The 25,893-nt window shown below is 45.1% G+C and overlaps 1 protein-coding gene across 1 annotated transcript; it reads left to right on the forward strand.

Annotated features, from left to right (window-relative positions):
• Nucleotides 1-24,553: 24,553 nt before the first annotated feature.
• On the forward strand, nt 24,554-25,006 carry LOC124664559 (proline-rich antigen homolog). Its single transcript, XM_047202047.1, has one exon. It carries the CDS (start codon nt 24,554-24,556, stop codon nt 25,004-25,006), a length of 453 nt encoding a protein of 150 aa, XP_047058003.1.
• The last annotated feature ends 887 nt before the right edge of the window (nt 25,007-25,893 follow it).

Below are 25,893 nucleotides of genomic sequence, written 5' to 3' on the forward strand. Positions count from 1 at the left end.
TGTTGATAATTGTGACTCCAAGAGGGAGTATTTATGCTCGATAGTGGGTTCATGCCTCCATTGAATCTGGGACAGTGACAGAAAGTTCTAAGGTTATGGATGTGTTGTTGCCACTAGGGATAAAACATCAATGCTTTGTCTAAGGATATTTGTATTCATTACATTACACACAGTACTTAATGCAATTGTCTGTTGTTTGCAACTTAATACTGGAAGGGGTGCGGATGCTAACCCGAAGGTGGACTTTTTAGTCATAGATGCATGCTGGATGGCGGTCTATGTTCTTTGTCGTAATGCCCTAAGTAAATCTCATATTATTCATCATGATAGGTATATGCATCTCTATTTGTCAATTGCCCAACTGTAATTTGTTCACCCAACATGCTATTTATCTTATTGGAGAGACACCACTAGTGAACTGTGGACCCCGGTCCATTCTTTACATCTGAAATACAACCTACTGCAATCACTGTTCTTTGTTGTTCTTTGCAAGCAAACATCATTCTCCACACCATACGTTTAATCCTTTGTTTTTAGCAAGCTGGTGAGATTGACAACCTCACTGTTAAGTTGGGGCAAAGTAGTTTGATTGTGTTGTGCAGGTTCCACATTGGCGCCGGAATCCCTGGTGTTGCGCCGCACTACACTCCTTAACCAACAACCTTCACGTGGCCTTCATCTCCTACTGGTTCGATAAACCTTGGTTTCTTACTGAGGGGAAACTTGTTGCTGTACTCATCATACCTTCCTCTTGGGGTTCCCAACGGACGTGTGCTTTACCGTCACAAGGAGCTGCCTCATACGCCAGCAGCAGTTGCCTGTCAAGCACTGCATGAAAGCCTTGATTAATTGCTTTACTGAAGCTTTGGCTTTAGTAAAGTGTCATGTGTAGGTCATGCTGCTATTGCTTGATTAATTGGTGTTATGCTTGTTACTGATGGAGCTATAGTTGATTAATTGGTGCTATGCTTGTTACTGATGCTGCTATATTGCTTGATTATCTGGTGCTATGCTTGTTACTGATGCTGCTATATTGATTGATTAATTGGTGCTATGCTTGTCACTTCTTATTAATGAACCATGTGTTGGTGATGATTCAGTTAAACTAAATGGATTTGATTTGTTTTCCAACCTTTGTTGGAAACAAATCCAAAGTCTGAACCTGTATAAGGTGATGAGGAGACTTGTTTACTGGTGTGGATTGCTTATGCTGTGTTGTGACCTCATTAGCTCTTGCTACTGCCACTGGTTGCATCTCATAGTTGGATAATTGGTTCGTTTTGGTGAAAATAGAGATATTCACAGTAGGGAATCATGTAAATGAATGCCACTGTGGTATCCTTTGAAGAAAATGGGAAGTTTCTGATGGTTTAAAAGACTAGGTGATGCTAGGTTATTAAGTTGGCTGTCAAGGTTGGTTTTATCTGGTTAACTTGGATAGGCTATGTGTTCTTGCTTACTTATGCATATCCATCTCTACTAGATTGACTAGCTCAGGCTTGGCCTCTCTCTTGCCAGCATACCAAGTGATGAGTAATCCCTTATGGTACCCCAGCTTTGTTTTGAACTCAACTGAGTAATGATAAAATTCTATTTCTTGTTTGCTTTGATGAAAATAGAGATATCCACAGTAAGGTGATCATGTAAATGAATGCCACTGTGTTATCCTTTGAAGAAAATGGGAAGTTTCGATGGTTTAAAAGACTAGGTGATGCTAGGTTATTAAGTTGGCTGTCAAGGTTGGTTTTATCTGGTTAACTTGGATAGGCTATGTGTTCTTGCTTACTTATGCATATCCATCTCTACTGGATTGACTAGCTCAGGCTTGGCCTCTCTCTTGCCAGCATCACTTGGTTACTACCAAGTGATGAGTAATCCCTTATGGTACCCCAGCTTTGTTTTGAACTCAACTGAGTAATGATAAAATTCTATTTCTTGTTTGCTTTGATGAAAATAGAGATATCCACAGTAAGGTGATCATGTAAATGAATGCCACTGTGTTATCCTTTGAAGAAAATGGGAAGTTTCTGATGGTTTAAAAGACTAGGTGATGCTAGGTTATTAAGTTGGCTGTCAAGGTTGGTTTTATCTGGTTAACTTGGATAGGCTATGTGTTCTTGCTTACTTATGCATATCCATCTCTACTGGATTGACTAGCTCAGGCTTGGCCTCTCTCTTGCCAGCATCACTTGGTTACTACCAAGTGATGAGTAATCCCTTATGGTACCCCAGCTTTGTTTTGAACTCAACTAAGTAATGATAAATTTCTATTTCTTGTTGGCTTTAATGAAAATAGAGATATCCACAGTAGGGGATCATGTAAATGAATGCCACTGTGGTATCCTTTGAAGAAAATGGACTGTTTCTGATGGTTTTAAAAGGGTAGGTGGTGCTAGGTGATTCAGTTGGCTACCAAGACTTGTCTCATCTGGGTAGCTAGGATATGCAATGTGTTGTTGCTTGGTTAGGCATATCTATCACTTACTGGATTTACTGGTTCTTGATTGGCCTCTCTTTTGCCAGCATCACTTGGTCTATATACCAAGTGATGAATAATCCCTTTGGAGCATCTGCTCCATGCATGCTATGTGTGTTTGAGCATCTTGACTTATGTCACCATGGTTGCTGGTTTGGTGGTGTTTTTGTACTTGCCGATGATTAGATGGTTGGTCGATCACTCGTACACTCGGGGGTGGAGCAAGTGAGCCTGGTGTGATGGCACAAATATCAATATCTTGTGCATCCTACCTGGCCTCACTTACTCCATCCCTGGATGTTAATATTTGTTTCGACCAACAAAGTATGAAGCATTCCATTTAGTTCATACTATTCAGTTGTCTATTATTTGAGTTGGCACTTCTTAATTGCATTGGTCGATGATTAGAATGTTTGGTGATGTCTACGCACGCTTCTATTCCTGTAGACAGTGTTGGGCCTCCAAGAGCAGAGGTTTGTAGAACAGTAGCAAGTTTCCCTTAAGTGAATCACCCAAGGTTTATCGAACTCAGGGAGGTAGAGGTCAAAGATACCCCTCTCAAGCAACCCTGCAATTACGATACAAGAAGTCTCTTGTGTCCCCAACACACCTAATACACTTGTCAGATGTATAGGTGCACTAGTTCGGCGAAGAGATAGTGAAATACAAGTATAATGGATGATTATAAGTAGTAATTGCAATCTGAAATAAAGATGGAAGCAAGCAAACATGTAACAGAACTTGTTGGAAACGGTGTTTCAATGCTTAGAAACAAGGCCTAGGGATCATACTTTCACTAGTGGACACTCTCAACATTGATCACATAACTGAATAAATAAATGCTACTTTCTACACTCTCTTGTTGGATAACAAACACCATTCATTGTGTAGGGCTACAAAAGCACACCTCAAGCCGGAGTAAACAAGCTCCACAACATCCGGAGTTCATATTAGAGTAACCTCTAGAGTGCATAATAGACCGTTGCAATTTAGACCGAGTACTAACATAGCATACACACACTGTCAACAATAGCTATGAAAGGGGGAATATATCGCATCAATACTATCATAGTAATAGTTAACTTCATAATCTACAAGAGATTACAATCATAACCTACGCCAAGTACTACATGATGCACACATTGTCAACATTACATCATGGAGGAGGAATAGACTACTTTAATAACATCACTAGAGTAGCACATAGATTAATAGTGATACAAAGCTCATGATCACATAAAGATCACACCATGGGAGAGAGAGATGAACCTGTTGCGGTCAGAAACCCACCGGCGAGCAGCGACAGGCAACACAGTAGAGACGGGAGGCTCCCAGGACTGCGGCTGGCCCTGGTCCCTCCGAGCGACGGCCCGCAAAGACTCGGCACGCACGTCCGATGCTGATGCAAGGGCGTGCCACCTGACCTATACCTGGTCAGGAAGGTGTTGGATTTGCCTCGCTTAGTTTCCTGCATGGCATACACGTAAACATTAAATACGAGCCTCGATCGGCTCTTAGGTTGTCCTGTGAATCGGCTCAAGGAGCCGATCCACCCATGATCCGTACGAGGTGTACGATCAGATGGTGGTCCTGCTTGATCAAAATAAAGCTAAAACGACCTACTACGATTTAGGGTTTTCACCACATAATCGGAACGTCCTACTCGTGATTGAGCCTGGCGGCCACACACGGTGATCGTAAACCGACCCTAGACAAGGCCTAAAAACCAACATAAAGCTGATCCCCGGAACATCCTGTCTAGGGCTAGCAAACTACACCCTACGCGCCACTGGATCCTTCAACCGGTTTGTAAGGCCTAACTATGCAGATATTAAACTAATCCTTGAAGAACAAGGAGCAATCATAACGGATCGGATCTACTAAATAACGATCAAGCGGGGTGCCGCCCTTACACCTAAGATAGGTGTAAGGGCGGCTAGACGTCTAAGGGTTGCACGGACGAAAGCATATGATACTATGAAACAATGCTAACCCTAACACATCTATGATAACTACGTTGCTCGCCATCAAAAAGGCTTCAGCACGAGCAACGCATGAACAACGAATAAACGTATACTGCCTAGATCGCAAGATGCAATCTAGGCAGCATGATGCTTACCCGGAAGAAACCCTCGAGACAAGGGAGTTGGCGATGCGCCTAGATTGGTTTGTGGTGAACGTGATTGTTGTTTATTTCATAAACCCTAGATACATATTTATAGTCCGTAGACTTTCTAACGTGGGAATAATCCCAACCGGGCACGAGCCAAACTCTATCTAACCGACACGTATCCTACTATATTACAGATACACGGGCAAACTAGCCCAAACTTTGCACATAAGGCCGATTCATGTATTTCTTCCATATATATTCTTCAAGCCCATCTTCAATCGCGGCCCACCTCTGATCCGGTCAAATTCTGGTGATAACACTTGCCCCCCTGGCGGGAGAGGCCCTAGACGTTTGAACACGGACACGTTAGCTGCCTCCTTCTTCTTTTGTCTACATTCTGGGCAGTTGCCGATTGTAGGCAATCGGCTCATTCCTGAATCCCAGCAGTGTCTGAAGAAGGGACAGTCCCAGTGCCTATCCACATCGTCTTGCTCTCTCGACTTTTCCTTGGCGTGGCGCTCATATCTCTCCTCGTCGCGATCATGCCGACGGTGTCTCCTGGCGTCCCTAGCCAGACGATCTCTTTCATCATCGTCGTTGTATCGTCGGCGTTGGTCGTATTGACTCACATATTTGTTGAGGAGGTGATCAGAGAGAGGTCGCTGATATCTCACGTTCCTCACTTCTCCCTCTGTGATGTAGCGCTTGCCATCGTGACGGAGCCGATCGCGTGGAACGGCTTCCTCTGTGTCCTTGCTATGAGAGCAGCTGCCCTCGTCTCCGTCCTTACCAGAGTGGTGCCCAGGTCGTACCATGTTGATGTTGAACGAGAATCCTGGCTGGCACCCTCCAGGGTAAGTGCACTCCACCATGTTAACGGCGGGGAAGGGTGTGTGTCGACCTTCATGGCGTACTGGCTGAAAATTAGACGTCCTTGTTCTATCGCCATTTGGACCTGTTGACGCCACACCCTGCAGTCGTTGGTGGCATGGGTGAACGTGTTATGCCACTGGCAGTATGGCTTTCCGTTCAGCTCCTGAGCCGTGGGGATCTTGTGGCCTTCGGGTACCTTCAGCTGTTTCTCCTTAAGTAAGAGGTCGAAAATTTGCTCAGCCTTGGTGACATCGAAGTCAAACCCTCTTGGAGGACCTTGTGGCTTAACCCACTTACAGGACACGGGGCTTGCCCCCCAAGTCCATTCAGCCACTGCTACCTCTTGATCTCCCGCAGAACCTTCATCTTCATCTGCCTCAACCGGGACCACCGCACGTTTGAATTTATCCTGGTATACATCTGGGTGGCGCTGTTCATATGCGGCAGCTTCTGCACCATGTGCGCTAGTGAAGGGTAGTCTGCTTGGGAGGCCACGTCCTTGATCGGTGATGCGAGACCCACCACCGCCAACTCGACTGCTTCTTTTTCAGTCACACGAGACGAACAGCATCGGTTCCTAACGGTCCTGAAGCGCTGGACATATTCTGACACTGTTTCTCCGCGCTTCAGTCGTACTTGTGCTAGATCGGCAATTCCATCCTCGGAAGCCTCTGAGTGATACTGCATGTGGAACTGCTCTTCCAACTGCTTCCAAGTCCGGATTGAGTCTGGTGGCAGCGAAGTGTACCACCCAAAAGCCGATCCTGTGAGGGACTTTGCGAAGAACCTCACACGCAGCTCATCTGATGCTGAGATCGTGCCCAGCTGTGCCAAATATCGGCTCACATGCTCGATGGAGCTGGAACCATCTGATCCATTAAACTTGGAGAAATCAGGGAGCCGATATTTGGGTGGTAGCGGGATCAATTCGTACTCGTTGGGGTACGGCTTGGAATAGCCGATTGTCCTCCTTTTCGGCACCATGCCGAACCGGTCTTTTAAGATGGTACTAATCTGATCCGTGGTGCTCGGTCGTAGGAATCGAACTGCGAAGATTCGTCGGAGTGGCATACTTAGCCAGCCATGCTTGCTTTTCTAGCTCGAGCCAAGCTGCAGGAGCTGAGCTGCGGAGGTTTGTCGGAGTGGCATACTTAGCTAGCCACGTCCGCTTCTCAAGATCTGTTCCCGAAGTTCCTCCCTGCTGTTCCGAAGTCCCTGCTCGTTGCGGTCCGGTTTGTGAGTGCCCGATCATCTGCGGTCCGGCACGTATGTGCACGTGTATCCGTGAGGGATCTCCTTAGGCGCCTCACGCAAGAACTGGTAGTCACTAGGGTCACCACCGATCTTGTAGACGACGTATGCCGGTGAATTCGGCACTTCTGGTGCTGCCAACGCGAATGGCAGCGGTGGACGGGACTGGAGTGGCATCTCTCCTTGGTGAGTCCCTAGGGCTGGTCCTGACGGAGAGTACTGATTCCTCATGATTTCCTGGATCACGCGAAGAGCGACACGCTCCAAAGTGTTCACCGAGCTCTCGGAATGGCGGTGCGGCGAATGAGCTACCATGAAGTTAATCTCCGACGCAGAGACCCGGTGCGTTCTTCGACGGGGCGGACAGGTCCACTCCATCGAGCGCGCCTTCAGGTGAGAACCCTTTCCACCCGATGCCGTGTGAGCGGGTTCGTGAAAAGAGCCGATGAGGTCGGCTTCGAGGATTGCTTTGACCTCGTCATACTTCTTCTTGAGCTCCTCGGTCGGATCCTCGTACGTGATCGGAGTGCCTTCCGCCATCTCGGATGTAGATGGCGAGCGGTTGATGTCGAAGATTGTCCCACCGGGCGTGCGAGAATGTGTTGCGGTCAGAAACCCACCGGCGAGCAGCGACGGGCAACACAGTAGAGCCGGGAGGCTCCCAGGACTGCGGCTGGCCCTGGTCCCTCCGAGCGACGGCCCGCAAAGACTCGGCACGCACGTCCGATGCTGATGCAAGGGCGTGCCACCTGACCTATACCTGGTCAGGAAGGTGTTGGATTTGCCTCGCTTAGTTTCCTGCATGGCATACACGTAAACATTAAATACGAGCCTCGATCGGCTCTCAGGTTGTCCTGTGAATCGGCTCAAGGAGCCGATCCACCCATGATCCGTACGAGGTGTACGATCAGATGGTGGTCCTGCTTGATCAAAATAAAGCTAAAACGACGTACTACGATTTAGGGTTTTCACCACATAATCGGAACGTCCTACTCGTGATTGAGCCTGGAGGCCACACACGGTGATCGTAAACCGACCCTAGACAAGGCCTAAAAACCAACATAAAGCTAATCCCCGGAACATCCTGTCTAGGGCTAGCAAACTACACCCTACGCGCCACTGGATCCTTCAACCCGTTTGTAAGGCCTAACTATGCGGATATTAAACTAATCCTTGAAGAACAAGGAGCAATCATAACGGATCGGATCTACTAAATAACGATCAAGCGGGGTGCCGCCCTTACACCTAAGATAGGTGTAAGGGCGGCTAGACGTCTAAGGGTTGCACGGACGAAAGCATATGATACTATGAAACAATGCTAACCCTAACACATCTATGATAACTACGTTGCTCGCCATAAAAAGGCTTCGACACGAGCAACGCATGAACAACGAATAAACGTATCTTGCCTAGATCGCAAGATGCGATCTAGGCAGCATGATGCTCACCCAGAAGAAACCCTCGAGACAAGGGAGTTGGCGATGCGCCTAGATTGGTTTGTGGTGAACGTGATTGTTGTTTATTTCATAAACCCTAGATACATATTTATAGTCCGTAGACTTTATAACGTGGGAATAATCCCAACCGGGCACGAGCCAAACTCTATCTAACCGACACGTATCCTACTATATTACAGATACACGGGCAAACTAGCCCAAACTTTGCACATAAGGCCGATTCATGTATTTCTTCCATGTATATTCTTCAAGCCCATCTTCAATCGCGGCCCACCTCTGATCCGGTCAAATTCTTGTGATAACAGAACCACATAGCTACCGGTAGAGCCCTCAGCCTCGGGGGAGAACTACTCCCTCCTCATCATGGGAGACAGCAACGGCGATGAAGATGGCGGTGGTGTCGATGGAGATGACTCCGGGGGCAACTCCCCGTCCCGGCGGCGTGCCGGAACAGAGACTTCTGTCCGCCGAAATGGACTTTCGCGATGGCGGCGGCGTCCCTGGAGTCTTTCTGGAGTTTCGTCAATTGTTGTAGGGTTTTCACGTCACGAGAGATTATATAGGCGAAGAGGCGGCACAAGGGGGTGCCTGGGGGGCCCACCCCATAGGGCGGCGCGCCCCCCTCTTGGCCGCTCTCCAGCCTATGGTGTGGAGGCCCTGGGCCTCCTCTCCGTCTCCCCTTCGGTGTTCTGGTCCATCTCGGTGAAATAAGATGTTTGGCTTTTGTTTCGTCGAATTCCGAGAATATTGCCCGAACAGCCTTTCTGGAACCAAAAACAACAGAAAACAGGAAGTGGCACTTCGGCATCTTGTTAATAGGTTAGTTCCAGAAAATGCATCAAAACAATATAAAGTATGAATAAAACATGTAGGTATTATCATAAAACTAGCATGGAACATAAGAAATTATAGATACGTTGGAGACGTATCAAGCATCCCCAAGCTTAGTTCCTACTCGCCCTCGAGTAGGTAAACGATAACAAGGATAATTTCTGAAGTGACATGCTACTATCATAATCTTGATCAATACTATTGTAAAGCATATGAGATGAACGAAGTGATTCGAAGCAATGGTAAAGACAATGGCTAAACAACTGAATCATATAGCAAAGACTTTTCATGAATAGTACTTTCAAGACATGCATCAATAAGACTTGCATAGCAGTTAACTCATAAAGCAATAAATTCTTAGTAGAAAGTTTTGAAGCAACACAAAGGAAGATATAAGTTTCAGCGAGCTTGCTTTCAACTTCAACATGTATATCTCATGGATAATTGTCAACACAAAGTAATATGATGAGTGCAAATAAGCAAGTATGTAGGAATCAATGCACACGGTTGACACAAGTGTTTGCTTCTAAGATAGAAGGAAGTAGGTAAACTGACTCAACATAAAGTAAAAGAAAGGCCCTTCGCAGAGGGAAGCATGGATTACTATTTTTGTGCTAGAGCTTTTATTTTGAAAACATAGAATTTTTTTGTCAACGGTAGTAATAATTCATATGTGTTATGCATAAGACATCCTATAAGTTGCAACCCTCATGCATAGAATACCAATAGTGCTCGCACCTTGTCCTAATTAGCTTGGATTTCCATGGATTATCATTGCATTACATATGTTTCAACCAAGTGTCACAAAGGGGTACCTCTATGCCGCCTGTAAAAAGGTCTAAGGAGATAGATCGCATTTGATTTCTCGTTTTTGATAGATCTCAACTAAGGACATCCATACCGGGACAACATAGAAAACAGATAATGGACTCCTCTTTAATGCATAAGCATTCAACAACAGCTAATATTCTCATAAGAGATTGAGGATTAATGTCCAAACTGAAACTTCCACCATGATTCATGGCTTTAGTTAGCGGCCCAATGTTCTTCTCTAACAATATGCATACTCAAACCATTTAATCATGATAAATCACCCTTACTTCAGACAAGACGAACATGCATAGCAACTCACATGATATTCAACAAAGGTGTGACAGGTTGATGGCGTCCCCAGAAACATGGTTACCGCTCAACAAGCAACTTATAAGAACTAAGATACATAAGCGACATATTCATTACCACAATAGTTTTTAGGCTACTTTCCCATGAGCTATGTGTTGCAAAGACAAGGAATGAATTTTTTAAAGGTAGCATGCAAGAAATTTACTTTGGAATGGCAGAAAAATACCACATAGTAGGTAGTTACGGTGGACACAAATGGCATAGGTTTTGGCTCAAGGTTTTGGATGCACGAGAAGCATTCCCTCTCAGTACAAGGCTTTGGCTAGCAAGGTTGTTTGAAGCAAACACAAGTATAAAAAGGTACAGCAAAACTTACATAAGAACATATTGCAAGCATTATAAGACTCTATACTGTCTTCCTTGTTGTTCAAACACTTTTACCAGAAAATATCCAGACCTTAGAGAGAACAATCATGCAATCCAAATTTCAAAAAACTCTACGGTAGTTCTCCACTAATAGATTTAAACTACATGATGCAAGAGCTTAAACATGATCTACTTGAGAGCTCAAAACAATTGGCAAGTATCAAATTATTCAAGACAATATGAAGAATTTTTTGTTTCCAACCAAATAACAATAAGTATAAGTGCTGCGGCTTTCAGCTTTCGCCATGAACATTAAAATAAGATGAAGAACACAAGTGTTCAAATGAAAAAGCGGAGCGTGTCTCTCTCTCCAACACAAGGATTGCTAGGATCCGATTTTATTCAAACATTAACAAAAATAAAAACACACAGACACTCCAAGTAAAGCACATAAGATGTGACGGAATTAAAATATAGTTTCACTAGAGGTGACCTGATAAGTTTTGATGAAGAAGGGGATGCCTTGGGCATCCCCAAACTTAGATGCTTGAGTCTTCTTGAAATATGCAGGGATGAACCATGGGGGCATCCCCAAGCTTAGACTTTTCACTTTTCTTGATCATATCATATCATCCTCCTCTCTTGATCCTTGAAAACTTCCTTCACACCAAACTCAAAACAATCTCATTAGAGGGTTAGTGCATAATCAAAAATTCACATATTCAGCAAGGACACAATCATTCCCAACACTTCTGGACATTACCTAAGGCTACTGAAATTTAATGGAGCAAAGAAATCCACTGAAACACAGTAAAAGAGGCAATGCGAAATAAAGGGCAGAATTTGTCAAAACAGAACAGTCCGTAAAGACGATTTTTTTCGAGGCACTTAACTTGCTCAGATCAGAAAACTCAAAACTAATGAAAGTTGCGTACGTATCTGAGGATCACGCATGAATTTTTTCAGAATTTTTAGATTCTTCTACAGAGAGAAAAACGCAAATTCATGACAGCTAAAATTCTTTTTCTGCGCAGAAATCCAAATCTAGTATCAACTTTCTATTAGAGACTTTACTTGGCACAACAATGCAAGAAAATAAAGATACAAAGGTATTGCTACAGTAGTAACAAGCACCTTGACTCAAATATAAAACAAAAATTGCAGAAATAAAATAATGGGTTGTCTCCCATAAGCACTTTTCTTTAACGCCTTTCAGCTAGGCGCAGAAAGTGCAAATCAAGTAATATCAAGAGAAGAAGCATCAACATCATAATTTTTCTTAAAAACACAACTTGTCGCAGAGGGTACCTTAGATGCTCCATTATCTAAATTTCCCATAGTGGTACTAAGGGTTTTATTAATTTTAAGCTCATAATGATTCTTTTGCTTTGGCATCTTAGGGACATACATGAATTTTTGCTCCTTACCCACATAAGCTTTCTCCTTAAACTTAAGAGAAGAAAAAGTTGAACCCAAGGTTCCCATAGCTTCTTCAAGTTAACCAATCCTATGGGTTTGATTATCATGGATAGCACAAGTTTCTAAGACAGACAATTCTTTCATTAATTCCTCCTAGGGATTTATCAAGTTTATCAAGTATTATCAAGTAATATTCCCAATTTAGTCTCAACACTTGGAAGATTTTTCTCTATGGCTTCCAACTTTTTCATGACATCCTCAAGAGAGATTTCAATTTTAGCTTCATTAATAGGTGGTATTCCAACTAGACTCTCAATGATGCAACTAATTTCTAAAGCAGGAGTACCTAGGAAATTACCCCTTGTAAGAGTATCAAGAACATACCTATTCCAGCTAGAGATACCAACATAAAAGTTCTTAAGGAGAATAATAGTGGGGTGTTTCTTAGTGCACCTATGATGAGCATTACTAATTCTATACCAAGCATCTTTAAAACTTTCTCCCCCTTGTTGCTTAAACGAACGAACTTCAACTTTAGGATTACTCATTTTAGCAATAGTAAAAATAAACAAAGCAAAACCAAATTAAATAAAGTAAAACAAGTAACTAATTTTTTTGTGTTTTTGATATAAAGAAAGCAAACAAGACAGAAAATAAAATAAAGCAAGACAATAACCAAAGTAAAGATATTGGGTGTGAGAGACCCTTTGCAGCGTGTCTTGATCTCCCCGGCAACGGCGCCAGAAAAGTAGCTGCTGGCGTGTAGGGAGTTAGAAATCCCTGGGGTGTAACAGCGCCAGAAAAGTAGCTGCTTGTGACGGTAAAGCACACGTCCGTTGGGAACCCCAAGAGGAAGGTATGATGAGCACAGCAGCGAGTTTCCCCTCAGTAAGAAACCAAGGTTATCGAACCAGTAGGAGATGAAGGCCATGTGAAGGTTGTTGGTTAAGGAGTTTAGTGCGGCGCAACACCAGTGATTCCGGCGCCAACGTGGAACCTGCACAACACAATCAAACTACTTTGCCCCAACTTAACAGTGAGGTTGTCAATCTCACCGGCTTGCTGAAAACAAAGAATTAAATGTATGGTGTGGAGAATTATGTTTGCTTGCAGAAAACAAAAGGGAACAATGATTGCAGTAGGTTGTATTTCATATGTAAAAGAATGGACCGGGGTCCACAGTTCACTAGTGGTGTCTCTCCAATAAGATAAATAGCATGTTGGGTGAACAAATTACAGTTGGGCAATTGACAAATAGAGAAGCATATACATATCATGATGACTACTATGGGATTTACTTAGGGCATTACGACAAAGAACATAGACCGCCATCCAGCATGCATCCATGCATAAAAAGTCCACCTTCAGGTTAGCATCCGCACCCCTTCCAGTATTAAGTTGCAAACAACAGACAATTGCATTAAGTACCGTGCGTAATGTAAACAATACAAATATCCTTAGACAAAGCATTGATGTTTTATCCCTAGTGGCAACAGCACATCCACAACCTTAGGGGTTGCTGTCACTCCCCCAGATTCAATGGAGACATGAACCCACTATCTAGCATAAATACTCCCTCTTGTAGCCACAAGTATCAACTTGGCCAGAGCCTCTACTAGCAACGGAGAGCATGCAAGAACATAAATAACATATATGATAGATCAATAATCAACTTGACATAGTATTCCATATTCATCGGATCCCAACAAACACAACATGTAGCATTACAAATAGATGATCTTGATCATGATAGGCAGCTCACAAGATCTAAACATGATGTCACAAGAGGAGAAGACAACCATCTAGCTATCGCTATGGACCCGTAGTCCAAGGATGAACTACTCACGCATCAGTCCGGAGGCGGGCATGGTGATGTAGAGCCCTCCGGTGATGATTCCCCTCTCCGGCAGGGTGCCGGAGGCGATCTTCTGAACCCCCCGAGGTAGGGTTGACGGCGGCGGCGTCTCTGGAACTATTCTCGTATCGTGGCTCTCGGTACTAGGGTTTTCGCGACGGAAGGAATAAATAGGTGAAGGGGCAGCGTCGGGGGCGCCCGAGGGGCACACCCCATAGGCCGGCGCGGCCAGAGGTGGGGCCGCTCCGCCATATGGTGTGGCCACCTCGTGGCCCCTCTTCGTCTCCTCTTCGGTGTTCTGGAAGATGATACGTCTCCAACGTATCTATAATTTCTTATGTTCCATGCTAGTTTTATGACAATACCTACATGTTTTATTCATACTTTATATTGTTTTGATGCATTTTCCGGAACTAACCTATTAACAAGATGCCGAAGTGCCGGTTCTCGTTTTGTGCTGTTTTTGGTTTCGGAAATCCTACAAAGGAAATATTCTCGGAATTGGACGAAATCAACGCCCAGTATCTTATTTTTCCGGAAGCTTCCAGAGCACCGAAGAGGGGCCAGAGGGGAGCCAGCGGGCCCCACCCCACAAGGCGGCGCGGCCAAGGGGGGGCGCCCCCCTATGGTGTGGCCCCACCAGGACTCCTCCGAGGCTGCCCTTCCGCCTACTTAAAGTCTCCGTCGCGAAAACCCTAAAGGGATAAGCCACGGGACGAGAAAAGTTACGCAGCCGCCGCCATCGCGAAGCCAAGTTCGGGGGACAGAAGTCTCTGTTCCGGCACGCCGCCGGGACGGCGAATTGCCCCCGGAAGGCATCTCCATCGACATCACCACCAACTTCATCGCCGCTGCTGTCTCCTATGATGAGGAGGGACTAGTTCTCCATCGAGGCTAAGGGCTCTACCGGTAGCTATGTGGTTAATCTCTCTCTCATGTACTTCAATACAATGATCTCATGAACTGCCTTGCACGATTGAGATCCATATGATGAGCTTTGTATCAATATTAATCTATGTGCTACTCTAGTGATGTTATTAAAGTAGTCTATTCCTCCTTCATGATGTAAAGGTGACAGTGTGTGCATCATGTAGTACTTGGCGTAGGTTATGATTGTAATCTCTTGTAGATTATGGAGTTAACTATTACTACGATAGTATTGATGTGATCTATTCCCCCTTTCATAGTGTAAAGGTGACAGTGTGTATGCTATGTTAGTATTCGGTCTAAATTGCAACGGTCTATTATGCTCTAGAGGTTACTTAAATATGAACTCCGAATGTTGTGGAGCTTGTTAACTCCGGCTTGAGGGAGCTCTTGTAGCCCTACACAATGAATGGTGTTTGTTATCAAACAAAAGAGTGTATGTAGCACAAAGGAAGAGAAGTTATTTATTTATGTGATCATTGTTGAGAGTGTCCACTAGTGAAAGTAGGATCCCTAGGCCTTGTTTCCGAATAGAAAAGTTACACCACAGAGAATTGCCTCCCACGCCAGCAAGCTATTTTCTGGCACCATTTCCAACAAGTTCTGCTACATATTTACTTGCTGCCATATTTATTTCAGATTGTTATTACCACTCATATTCATCTATATCACGTGTATTTCACTATCTCTTCGCCGAACTAGTGCACCTATACATCTGACAAGTGTATTAGGTGTGTTGGGGACACAAGAGACTTCTTGTATCGTAATTGCAGGGTTGCTTGAGAGGGACATCTCTGACCTCTACCTCCCTGAGTTCGATAAACCTTGGGTGATTCACATAAGGAAAACTTGCTACTGTTCTACAAACCTCTGCTCTTGGAGGCCCAACACTATCTACAGGAATAGAAGCGTGCGTAGACATCAGAAGACTACGTGGAAAATAGGGCCGTGGGCTTTTGTTTCGTCCAATTTCGAGAATGTTCGTAAACTAACTTTTCTGAAATCAAAAACAGCAGAAAACAGGAACTGGCACTGCGGCATCTTGTTAATAGGTTAGTCTCGGAAAATGCATAAAAATATTATAAAGTATGACTAAAACATGTTGGTATTTTCATAAAACTAGCATGGAACATAAGAAATTATAGATACGTTGGAGACGTATCAATGTGTGTATTAGATGGAGTAGCATGGTTTTAGTGATTGAATAGTGACAACGAATTCATGATCTATTATGGATTTTCCTTTTCTTTTGCTACCTCACTAGGGATAAAATTAATGCATGTGTTATGTCCTTCACGTGACAAAAGTGATGATCTTCTTTGGTTAAGGTAGCATATTTGATATTCAAACATCATGTCAAAGTATTTATGGCTATACTCTGTTAATTCTTAATACAAGATTGCGTGAAGTTTTCCCTTTCTTGTGAAAAAATGAGAGATGTGGTGCATCATCTCTATGTTAAGTGATGCCCATATGAATGTGTATCTAACTCATGTTATTATTTTGCATCCTCATATCTCATTGATGAATTACTATTTTTCAACTACAACTTAAAAGAGAGAATAGTCAAGTGAACCCATGAACCCCGATCCACTTTTTATCATAAGAAACACTTTATATTGCTTTTATCTTGTTTTCTACTTGCTGCACTATTTCAATCCGAAAATACAAAAATATTTACTTTTCTTATTTGCATCCAAAACACCAAAAACAATCAGCCCCTTTACAGCTTTTACTTAGTTACTTTATTTCATCTAGTTTTACTCGCTTTATTTTTACTTGTGTTTATTTACTTAAACGAAACCTTGTGCTTGACAACCACACAGTGCAGTTGGGGACACAAGGCTTTTATTTTACTTGTAGGATTGCTAGAAGAAGGGAAAAGAGAATACTCTTTGCTCAGTTCCCCGAGAGTTCGATATAAACCCTCGAGTCACCCTTGTGGGGAAAATACTCTGCTCACACAACACTTTGCACTTGGAGTTCCAACGTCATCAATGTGCGTCTTCACTGGGGATGATTGGGCATGGTTAGGTCAAAAAGGGGGCAGAGATTGGTTGGTGTAGGTGTTACGCATTGTTTAGGCATGGTTAGATTAAGATCACAGTGTTTCTTGCATTTTTTCCGCTCTGATGTTCATCGAGCCGGCTGGATTTAGGGCAAAGCTGTGAGTTTTTTGTTGTTAGGTTAACAAGGTTACATGTTGTTGGTAGTCTTTGATCAGCAAAATTCATGAAATTGGAGACTGTCTTGTTTCTCTGTGATAACTGAATATTGATGTCATTATGTTCAACTGTTTCTGAAAATTCTTGACTGAACCTAGTATTTTAGGGCAAAGTTTGGAATATTTTGTTGTTATATCAACAAGGTTACATGTTGTTGGTAGTCTTTGATCAGTAGAATTATTATCCATGCTAAATTCATGAAATTGGAGATTGTCCTATTTCTTTGTATAACTCAATATTGTTTTGTTGTGTTTCTGAAAATTCATAAATTGGAGATTTGTATTTGTTTTTGTGTTGCAGATGAAAATGAAGAGTTTTTACTTCAGTTTGAGAATGGTTTTTCTCTTGTTTAAAAGGTGAATTTTCATACCAACATGGCACAACAGATTGGTTTGACAATTTTAGCTCCGAAACCTTTTCCATACTATGGATTGAAGATTTTTTTGAATCGGCTTGGAATAGAGAGGGATAGTTTGATGAATCTACTGGCAGAAGTGGAATGATCTCACGGAGGGTTTGCAATGTATTGAGAATAAGAGGGACATTGTTGACATTATTGAAACCACAAGGCTTGAGAAAACTCTCTATTTGCTAGTTGATCACAATAATTTGTTGCCAAATTTTCGGCCAGAGATAATAGAGAAGAAGGAAATTTCAGATGCATGCAATAGTATGGAAATTGTTCAATCAGTTTCAGGTGCACAAGCTAGGAGTTCAGTTACAGATGGCACTAGTGGAGAAGAAGAAGAACTTGCAGATGGCAGTAGTGATTCTGGTTTAAAATTCAATGATAGTGACTATGATGTTGAGGATGGAGATGATGACTTGTTCAGTGACAATGTTGACACTGATTTAATGGATAACAATGAGCCTATTATTGATGTTAAATTGGAGGATGATGTTGCATTGGAAGACACATCACTGGTTTTGAGGCATGAAGATGAGGAACAATTGCATAGAACTTTCGGTGTCTTCAATCCTCTGGTTGATATGGAAGATCATCTGTTTAAGCAGGGATTGGTGTTCAGTAGTGTGCAAGATTTGAGGTTAGCACTCAATGCTTATAGTGTCAGAAATAGAGTGAGGGTCAACAAAACAAGAAATGACACTAGAAGGCTCCTTCCTCATGCGCCACCGCACGCCATCCCCCGGAGCTCGCTCGTCGTGCGCCGCCGCAATTTTGTCGCCGTCGGAGGAGCTAGGGTTAGGAATTTGGGAATGGGGACTATGGGAAAGTGAAACTGCTGGCCGATTCCCTCTGCCTCTCTTTTCTCTTCTATACGTGGACTCCACTTTGAGAATAGACAAGAAAATTGCAAAACACAAGGGGGGTTCCTGCAAAATGAACGTGGCTGCTTTTTTAGCGTGGCAAGCCACATGTCATGCTCTGGTAGGTTTGGATTACAAATGCACATATGTGCAACTATTGTGACTGCCCTACCCCATTTTGCGACAATTGGGATGAAAATGCACATCCATTGCAGTATTTGGACTTGGGGTGCAAATTGCTCTAAAAAAAAGCGTGTCCTTGGCGTATCACATTTGTGGTTTCTTGCTTATCGGTGATTCCGAGCTGATCGAGTGTTGACGTGACACTAGGATTACTCACTTTTACAGCATGTAGTCGTCCTAGCGAAGAAGCAGTCGGTAGTGAAGGGGCCGGGTCAAAGGAGCAGGGCAGAAGAGAGAAGCTAGGCACCGAACAGAGTAGAGGACACGCATATATACATGGTTCAGACATGAGAGAAGCTTCTCATCCTGATCTCCTTCAACCTGAAAACCCACGTCTACCCGTCAGGCGTCAGGCAGGCAGTAGAATTAGCAGATTGTCACCTTGCTCTGGATCTCACGAAATCATTGGTGAACAATTAGACATGCGGAAGTGCATGTTGGACCATGGAGCGGCGCGAGGGAATCTTGCTGCTTGCGTATGTAGGGGCGCACATGAGTTTGTTGTGATCGAAATGGAGGACACAGCTGATATCTGCTACTCGTGGATTTTTCTGCTTAACTCGATCGGCGTCTGTTCATACAAAATCGGTGGTATTGCAAGCAGGCGGCAGATTGGAACGGTCGTCGCCATTCTAGATTGCCACGTACGCTAGCTGCTCATTCCACGCTCATGCACATGAATTAGCCTATCTACCTAAGATGAATTGACTTCGTGCCTATTAAACTGTGTTTGGTGTCTCTCTTCCTAAGATGTGGTTTGACCGTTTCTTTCCACGTCATCTTAATAGCTCCCTGCCAAGTCGGAGACGCCGCTTCCTCGGGTTCAATTGGAAGAAGTGATAGCTCGATTTTTTATCTAGTTTTCCAGTTTAATTGAGTTAGAATTCTGCAATAAACGACTCATATAGGCGATGCTACTAGAAAAAAGGTATGTTCTCTACTAGTGTCATGCATACCTACACTGCGTGTCATATAGTAGCGCTGTAGCGAGATGGAAATCACCACAGAGCGCAAAAAAAAAGTGTGTCCTTGGCATACTGCACACATGAGGTTTCTTGCTTATTGGTAACTCCGTGCTGATCCAGTGTTGACCTGACACTAGGGTTACTCACTTTTACAGCAGCATGCAGTGGTAGTAGTGAAGAAGTGAAGGTGCCGGGTCAAAAAAGCAGGGAAGAACAGAGAGCCTAGGCACCGACAGTGTAGAGGACACGCATACAGGGTTCAGACGTCGTGAGAGAAGGTTCTTATCCTGATCTCCTTCTACCTGAAAACCCATGTGTACCGGCACCTGTACATACCTATACCCGCCAGGCAGGCAGGAGAGAACCAGTCACAGGCAATAGAATTAGCAGATTGTCACCTTGCTATCGATCTCACGAAATCATTCGTCAACAATTACACATGCCGAAGTGCATGTTGGACCATGGAGCGGCGGGGGAAATCTTGCTCCAGTTACATGCTTGCGTCGGGGCGCACACATGAGTTTGTTGTGATGGAATTGGAGGACACGTACAGCTGCTACTCCTGGATGTTTCTGCTTAACTCGGCGTCCGTTCATACAAAATCGGTGGTATTGCAAGCAGGTGGCAGATTGGAAGGGTCGTCGCCATTCTAGATTGGAAGGTACGCTAGCTGCTCATTCCACGCTCAGCCACATGCATTAGCCTATCTACCTACCAGGCATACGTACGCACGTACCCATTTGGCAGGCATGTGCCTTTGTGGAGCTATAGCTAGCATGTACGTAGCTGGACGTACGTTCCTGAACGCCTCAAATTTTCCATCACAGATTGAGTTGCTCGAAATGACCAAATAAGGGCGTCTCCAAATCTATTTTGGTCACCTAAAAGCGAACGTTTGCGTTCGTATATGTTGGGGCTGTGGACACGAATTTGATCTCCTTGGCTAGTATCTCTGTTTAGATCGGGTAGCTCAGCGACCCGACGTATTTTTTTGTCCAATAATTTTTAATAATTCTCGTATAACTAATTTACATAGTGCCAAAAATAAATTAAAAAGCTAGAAAATAATACTAGCTAACTAGTGTGCAGACCATGGTTGCCTACGTGTCATCGACAAGGTCGATTAAGACCGGAGGCGCCCAAGGCCAAGGCCTCTAAGGCGGCGGTGTTGGCGTGCGAGGAGGCTGACACTGCTCGTGGGGCGCCTAGGAAGGCAGTGTGTGTACACAGTTGGCGGCGGTGCACGGTATGAAGGAGGCGGCACGGGCCATGGTGGCGGCGTCACGTGCGAGGCCTCCATGGCCTCCTCCTCTCAGAAGCCATGATGCATGACCACCGGTGCATACGCGCTTGTGGGGGTGGCGGCGGAGGCTGCTCTTGCGAGGCCTTCATTGCCCCAGCCTTATCGCCTCCTCTTCATCCACGTCTTCCGGCATGAGGGAGAGTTCGCCCACCATGCCCTCCTCCTTGGCCTTCTCCGCGAGGTACGCCAGGTGCCCAAGGTAGTCCTCGGTGTCGTCCCGCTCCTCGTCTTCCTCAGCCTCCTCCGCTTCCTTCCTTCTCCCCTTTTACTGGCGCAAGCGGAGCGTTGTAGTTGTACTCATCGGCGCCTCGAACCCCATTCAAGGTGGCCGAACGAGTCCAACATCGGCGAGTCAAAGCTGCATGCCTGGTCGGCGAGGAGGTCTTGCGACAGAAGGCCCTGCGTCACGCAATCTCTAGCCGCTGCTCCCGTTGCTGCCGTGGCACCGTCAGCATGGGAACCCTCCGGTGGCTAGGTGACGTCGGTCCTTCTAGGGACGCATGGGGTGCGCTCGCGGTATAGGACGCGGGCCACGTTGACGGTGACGGAGTTGCAGATGTGCGGCTTCTTCTTTTTCTTTGTCGCCGATGACTTGGCCTTGGGGTCATGCTTTGGCTTCCACCATGGCCATCCCTTGCCCATGGTTGAGGTCGTGCTGCATGTTCTGTGGGAATTGAGAGGAACGGTGACTAGCCGTGGATGAGAGCTTAGCTAGCTGGTGGCAATAGCGTGGCAAAAGACGAGTCTCTTACAAAGGACGGGATGGAGTCGCGGAAGCCTAGCCACCGTCCGCCATGCCGAAGCGTGCTCAATGAAGGCGCCGCAGCAAGCAGCCACGCAGGTGGTCAGCGATGCGGCAACGCAGGGAGAACGGTGATCCGAGTTTAAAAAACGTGGACGCTCGGTGCTTTGGCACCGCATGCACGATGGCGCGGACACACTGGTCACTTTACGTCGGGTCTCTGGCCTAAGGACAGACCCATTTTTTGACCGTGAATACGCGAACGAATGATTCGATCTATTTACATCTGGCCGATGGAGATACCCAAATGAGCAAAGCTACTTTTTATACTACGCAACTTCGTGCGGCAAGGCGCGGACAGCGGGGAAAGATCGAGAGCTCTTGTATCGGATCAGAAAGGAGGAAATGTTTCTTCTCCAAAAGGGAGAAGAATCGAACCCAAACCGCATAGGAATATCGCATCCAATTCTCCTCCGTCGGTCTAAATAACAACGAGCAAAGTGGGCGGCGTTAATCTCTCTCTCTCTCTCGAGGCTGAATGTATTTTCGCTGGACAAGTTTGGATGGATACAGTTCCAACTGCGTGTGTACGTAGTGTGCGTGGATGGCAATATATATTGGTGACAGAGATCCGACGATCACGGGAGCAACACGACGACGCCGACCACGAGAGATCGAGCAATGCTACACGTACGGACTACTTTTACAAAATTCACTTACGGACTCACAGCAGCAGGCTAGAAATGAGAGCATGATCCGATTTTTCAGCAAGGGCAGGGAGACATCATCTCATCTTCTCATCGTTCGGACTCGGCCTACGTACAGGCCACAGTTGGCTGGACCGCAGAATATTCTCATCTACTAGTACGTACTTGAAGTTGAACACGCACGTAGGGGACCAACCAATTCCTTGGGTTGATCAGCCCATCAATTCATCATTGAGTGTGCATCAACTGGCCGGGCACGACGGACATGGGACGTTGAGACGAGTAACGTACCTGGCCTCGTTTGGCCAGGCCATGTAGTTTTCTACCCAAAATAAATAAAATTTTGCGTCTCAGTATATTGATAGAATATACAGACTCTACATATTTACAACACTAGGACAAGCCAACACCGCATCATACAACTCAACTCGCTACATCTAATCAAGCTACGGCGGCAATCAAGCTATTAAAGCTAGTCATGCCCGCGGTAGCCCAACATCGAGTCTTGGATCGAACCGTGTCGAGGAGTCGTGTTGTCAAGGATGACTGGCGTTGCGATGCTTCCAAATCCACCATTTCATGAGCATGACAAACGACGAAGTTTCCTTGTCCAGACCGTGAGGGGCTGATTGAATATCCATCGTCGACAATTCATGAATCCATCATATGCATCAGGTGGTCCAGTCGTGGATCGGATCCAAAACAACACATCATACCTTACTGTCCTAGAGAAGGGGCATCCGGTGAGCAGGTGGTCACACATGGAACAACATGGTGGTGTTGGAACCAGTGGCGGAGCTCCATGGAGCCAAGGGGGTGCACATGCACCAAGGTAGCTTTTGTTTTTACCCTACAAATAGCTGCAAAATAAGTGTGTGCACCCCCATAACCAATCATTTGTGCACCCTGACGAGATAAATCAACACAAATTACAGACATGTGCACCCTGGTTGAGTCTACTCTAGCTCCGCCACTGGTTGGAACCCCATTCTAGTAGAATTCCTAGCAAGCAAGCTAGTAGAAGAACTTGACCCGTTGGGGAGCCCAAGAGCGTTGTTATCTTTCCATGATCTTGACAGGATGGCCCTTCAAAGAGGATCTTTTTAGAAATAGTTAGAATAAATATTGCGTGTTCATCGTCCACCGCCAAAGGATAGTGTCCAGACTTGTCGAAAGCTCCACATCTTGCACCCTAATCCAAATCTGAATGTATTGCCAAAGGGCTTACAAACTCAGTGCCCCCCCCCCCTCCCCCCCATGTTGGCAATCCATCGATGCTCCATTACCTCCTATTTTACTGTGTGGCACTTCAAAGCATGGTTCGGGACTAGCCCAAAAAGTTTTGGCGCTTTCTCCTTAATGGTCTTCCCGTCTAGCCATTTGTCCACCCAAAAGAGAGTTGTCTTCCGGTCACCTACCACTGCATTTGTGGAGGTGTCAACCACTTGGATCTAATAAAATAGAGAGTTCGAAGGTTGGCCACGCCAAGGTCACAGCGGGCCAATACGCATCCTCAAGATCTAGAGAGTTTGAAGGTTGGCCATGCAAAGGTCACAGCGGGCCAATACGCATCCTCAAAATCTAGAGAGTTCGAAGGTTGATCGCCGTGAAAGCGAGTTCTCGGATTCCCAAACCTCCATACCTCAACCGGACGAACACCTTTACCTTGTTGATGTGACAATGGCCACCATTCGCATTCGCTCTGCCAGCCGAAATGAAACCCCGGTTTATTTTCTCCACTTGCTTGAGGGTGTCTTGGTTTAGTGCGAGGAGGATGATCCGATGAAGCTGGATCGCCATAAGCACCGACTTGACTTGGTCAAGGGGTCCGGCCTTTTTCATGATGGAGGGATCCAAAAGAGATAGGTGGTCCCCTATTCTGTATGAGTTTTTATTTACTTCCTGTTTTAGGTAGAGTTGAAGTCAATATTAACGAAGTTTGACCAAAACATAATAAAAAAATATGTACACTCATACTACCAAATACATATATTATGAAAGTATATCTTTTATGTTGATTCTAATAAAATAGATTTTATTTTTCTAGATAATTTTCTGTAAATATTTAGTCAAAGTTTATTTCTTTTTATTTTGACCAAACCAAGAAGCCGAAGTAATTGTAAACGGTGGATTATTGTTCTTCTGATTTCTCTTTGAGTTCTAGTACTCTTTCTTGCGTGATCAATACAGTATACTAGTTACTCGTGGGAATAAAGAGATTACTACTTTGCACCAAGCTCAAACCTTGGCATAATGGCTTCAATTAGCAGCGGCAGCAGGTACACTTGACAAAGCGCTCCCTTTCCGTTTCGCCTCCAATTATAACACCACCCAACCCCTGACCTTTCCTCTCCTCTCTTCTTCCACTCCCGTCTACGCCACCTTCCACTCCTCTCACATTCCCACACACGCCACCGCACTAGCTAAGCTACACTCCCTCTCGCTCCCAAGCACGCTTGCGGGCGCGCCATGGCCTCCTACAGGCTCCTGGTCATCCTCGTCTTCTCAGCCATCCACATCGCCTTCGCCGCCGCCGACAACTACCAGGCCGACTGCCCCTACCCGTGCCTCCTCCCGCCGCCCACACCACCCGCCGCGGCCGACTGCCCGCCACCTCCCTCCACGCCGTCCGTCTACGGGTACCCTCCCCCGCCGCCTTCGTCCACCGGGTACTCCCCGCCGTCGCCGTCCTGGAGCTACCCGCCGCCCGCCGGGGGCTACATTCCCTACTACCAGCCTCCCGCTGGAGGCGGTGGCGGTGGCGGAAGCTACGGGCCGGTGCCACCGCCGCCCAACCCCATCCTGCCTTGGTACCCCTGGTACTACAGGTCCCCGCCCTCGTCGTCGGCGATCACACTGCGCGCCTCGTCGTCGACAGTCCTCCTGCTGGCCGCCGCTGCTGGTTTGGCTCTACTGATGTGATTCACTAGCTAGCTAGCAGTCTGGCACTCCCGTCTCTTTCTTCATTGTTAGTTGATTTTTCCGATATATGATTAAATATATAATGTGGTAAGACCATTAGTAGTACTATTGTTTATCATTGTACTAGTATGATCGATTCGTTGCTCAATTTGCTTTTGGGTAGTGGAGAAGCTTATATATTGCTAGTTCTTCAGACAGCATAATATATACTCCGTATGTTTAGTGATCGCAAGAATCTTGCTTTTTCTCGGTGCCTCTCCTTTTAAGTATTTTAGCAGTGTGTGTAATTTTTTTGACCAGTTTCTTTGCTCAGCATTTTGATCGGGAATGAGGTTTAATTATATATTCGCTCTAAAGAAATACATCACTAGTGACAGTGGATTTTATAAGTTACAATGAGTTCATACTCGTTCATACGGTGCATCAGATGTACATTCCCTGCGAAGAAAAATGCTGGGCCAAACTGATCCTCCTACCGCTCTTGAGCATTCTTTCTTCAATCTAGGATCTACAAACCTAAATTTGATTTCAATTGTGGTAGTACACGTGCTTAAATTGGTGTTGTTTGGATTAGCGGTAAGTTTTTCGGTGGTTAAGTTTTTAGCTCAATTTTACAAAACCCTACTAAAATGTTCCCCATACAAATTACACATGCCCCTAAATCGTATTACGAAGATGGTACATTCAAATTCAGTACAACATGATAGAGACTAGAAAACGATGTGATTGGTAGGTCGATCAGTTGCTGATGGAAAATGCGGCAAGATCTGTGTTGACGTACGTACAGCATATTGACGTGGAAAGGTGGAGTACAAATGTACGCGTAGCTGGCCGCTTTTCCCGATTCCTGTCATAAGTAATTTCCCAAAAAGGTTCGCTTTGCGAGG

The sequence above is a fragment of the Lolium rigidum genome, chromosome 6 (genome assembly GCF_022539505.1).
Source record: "Lolium rigidum isolate FL_2022 chromosome 6, APGP_CSIRO_Lrig_0.1, whole genome shotgun sequence".
Taxonomy (NCBI): domain Eukaryota; kingdom Viridiplantae; phylum Streptophyta; class Magnoliopsida; order Poales; family Poaceae; genus Lolium; species Lolium rigidum.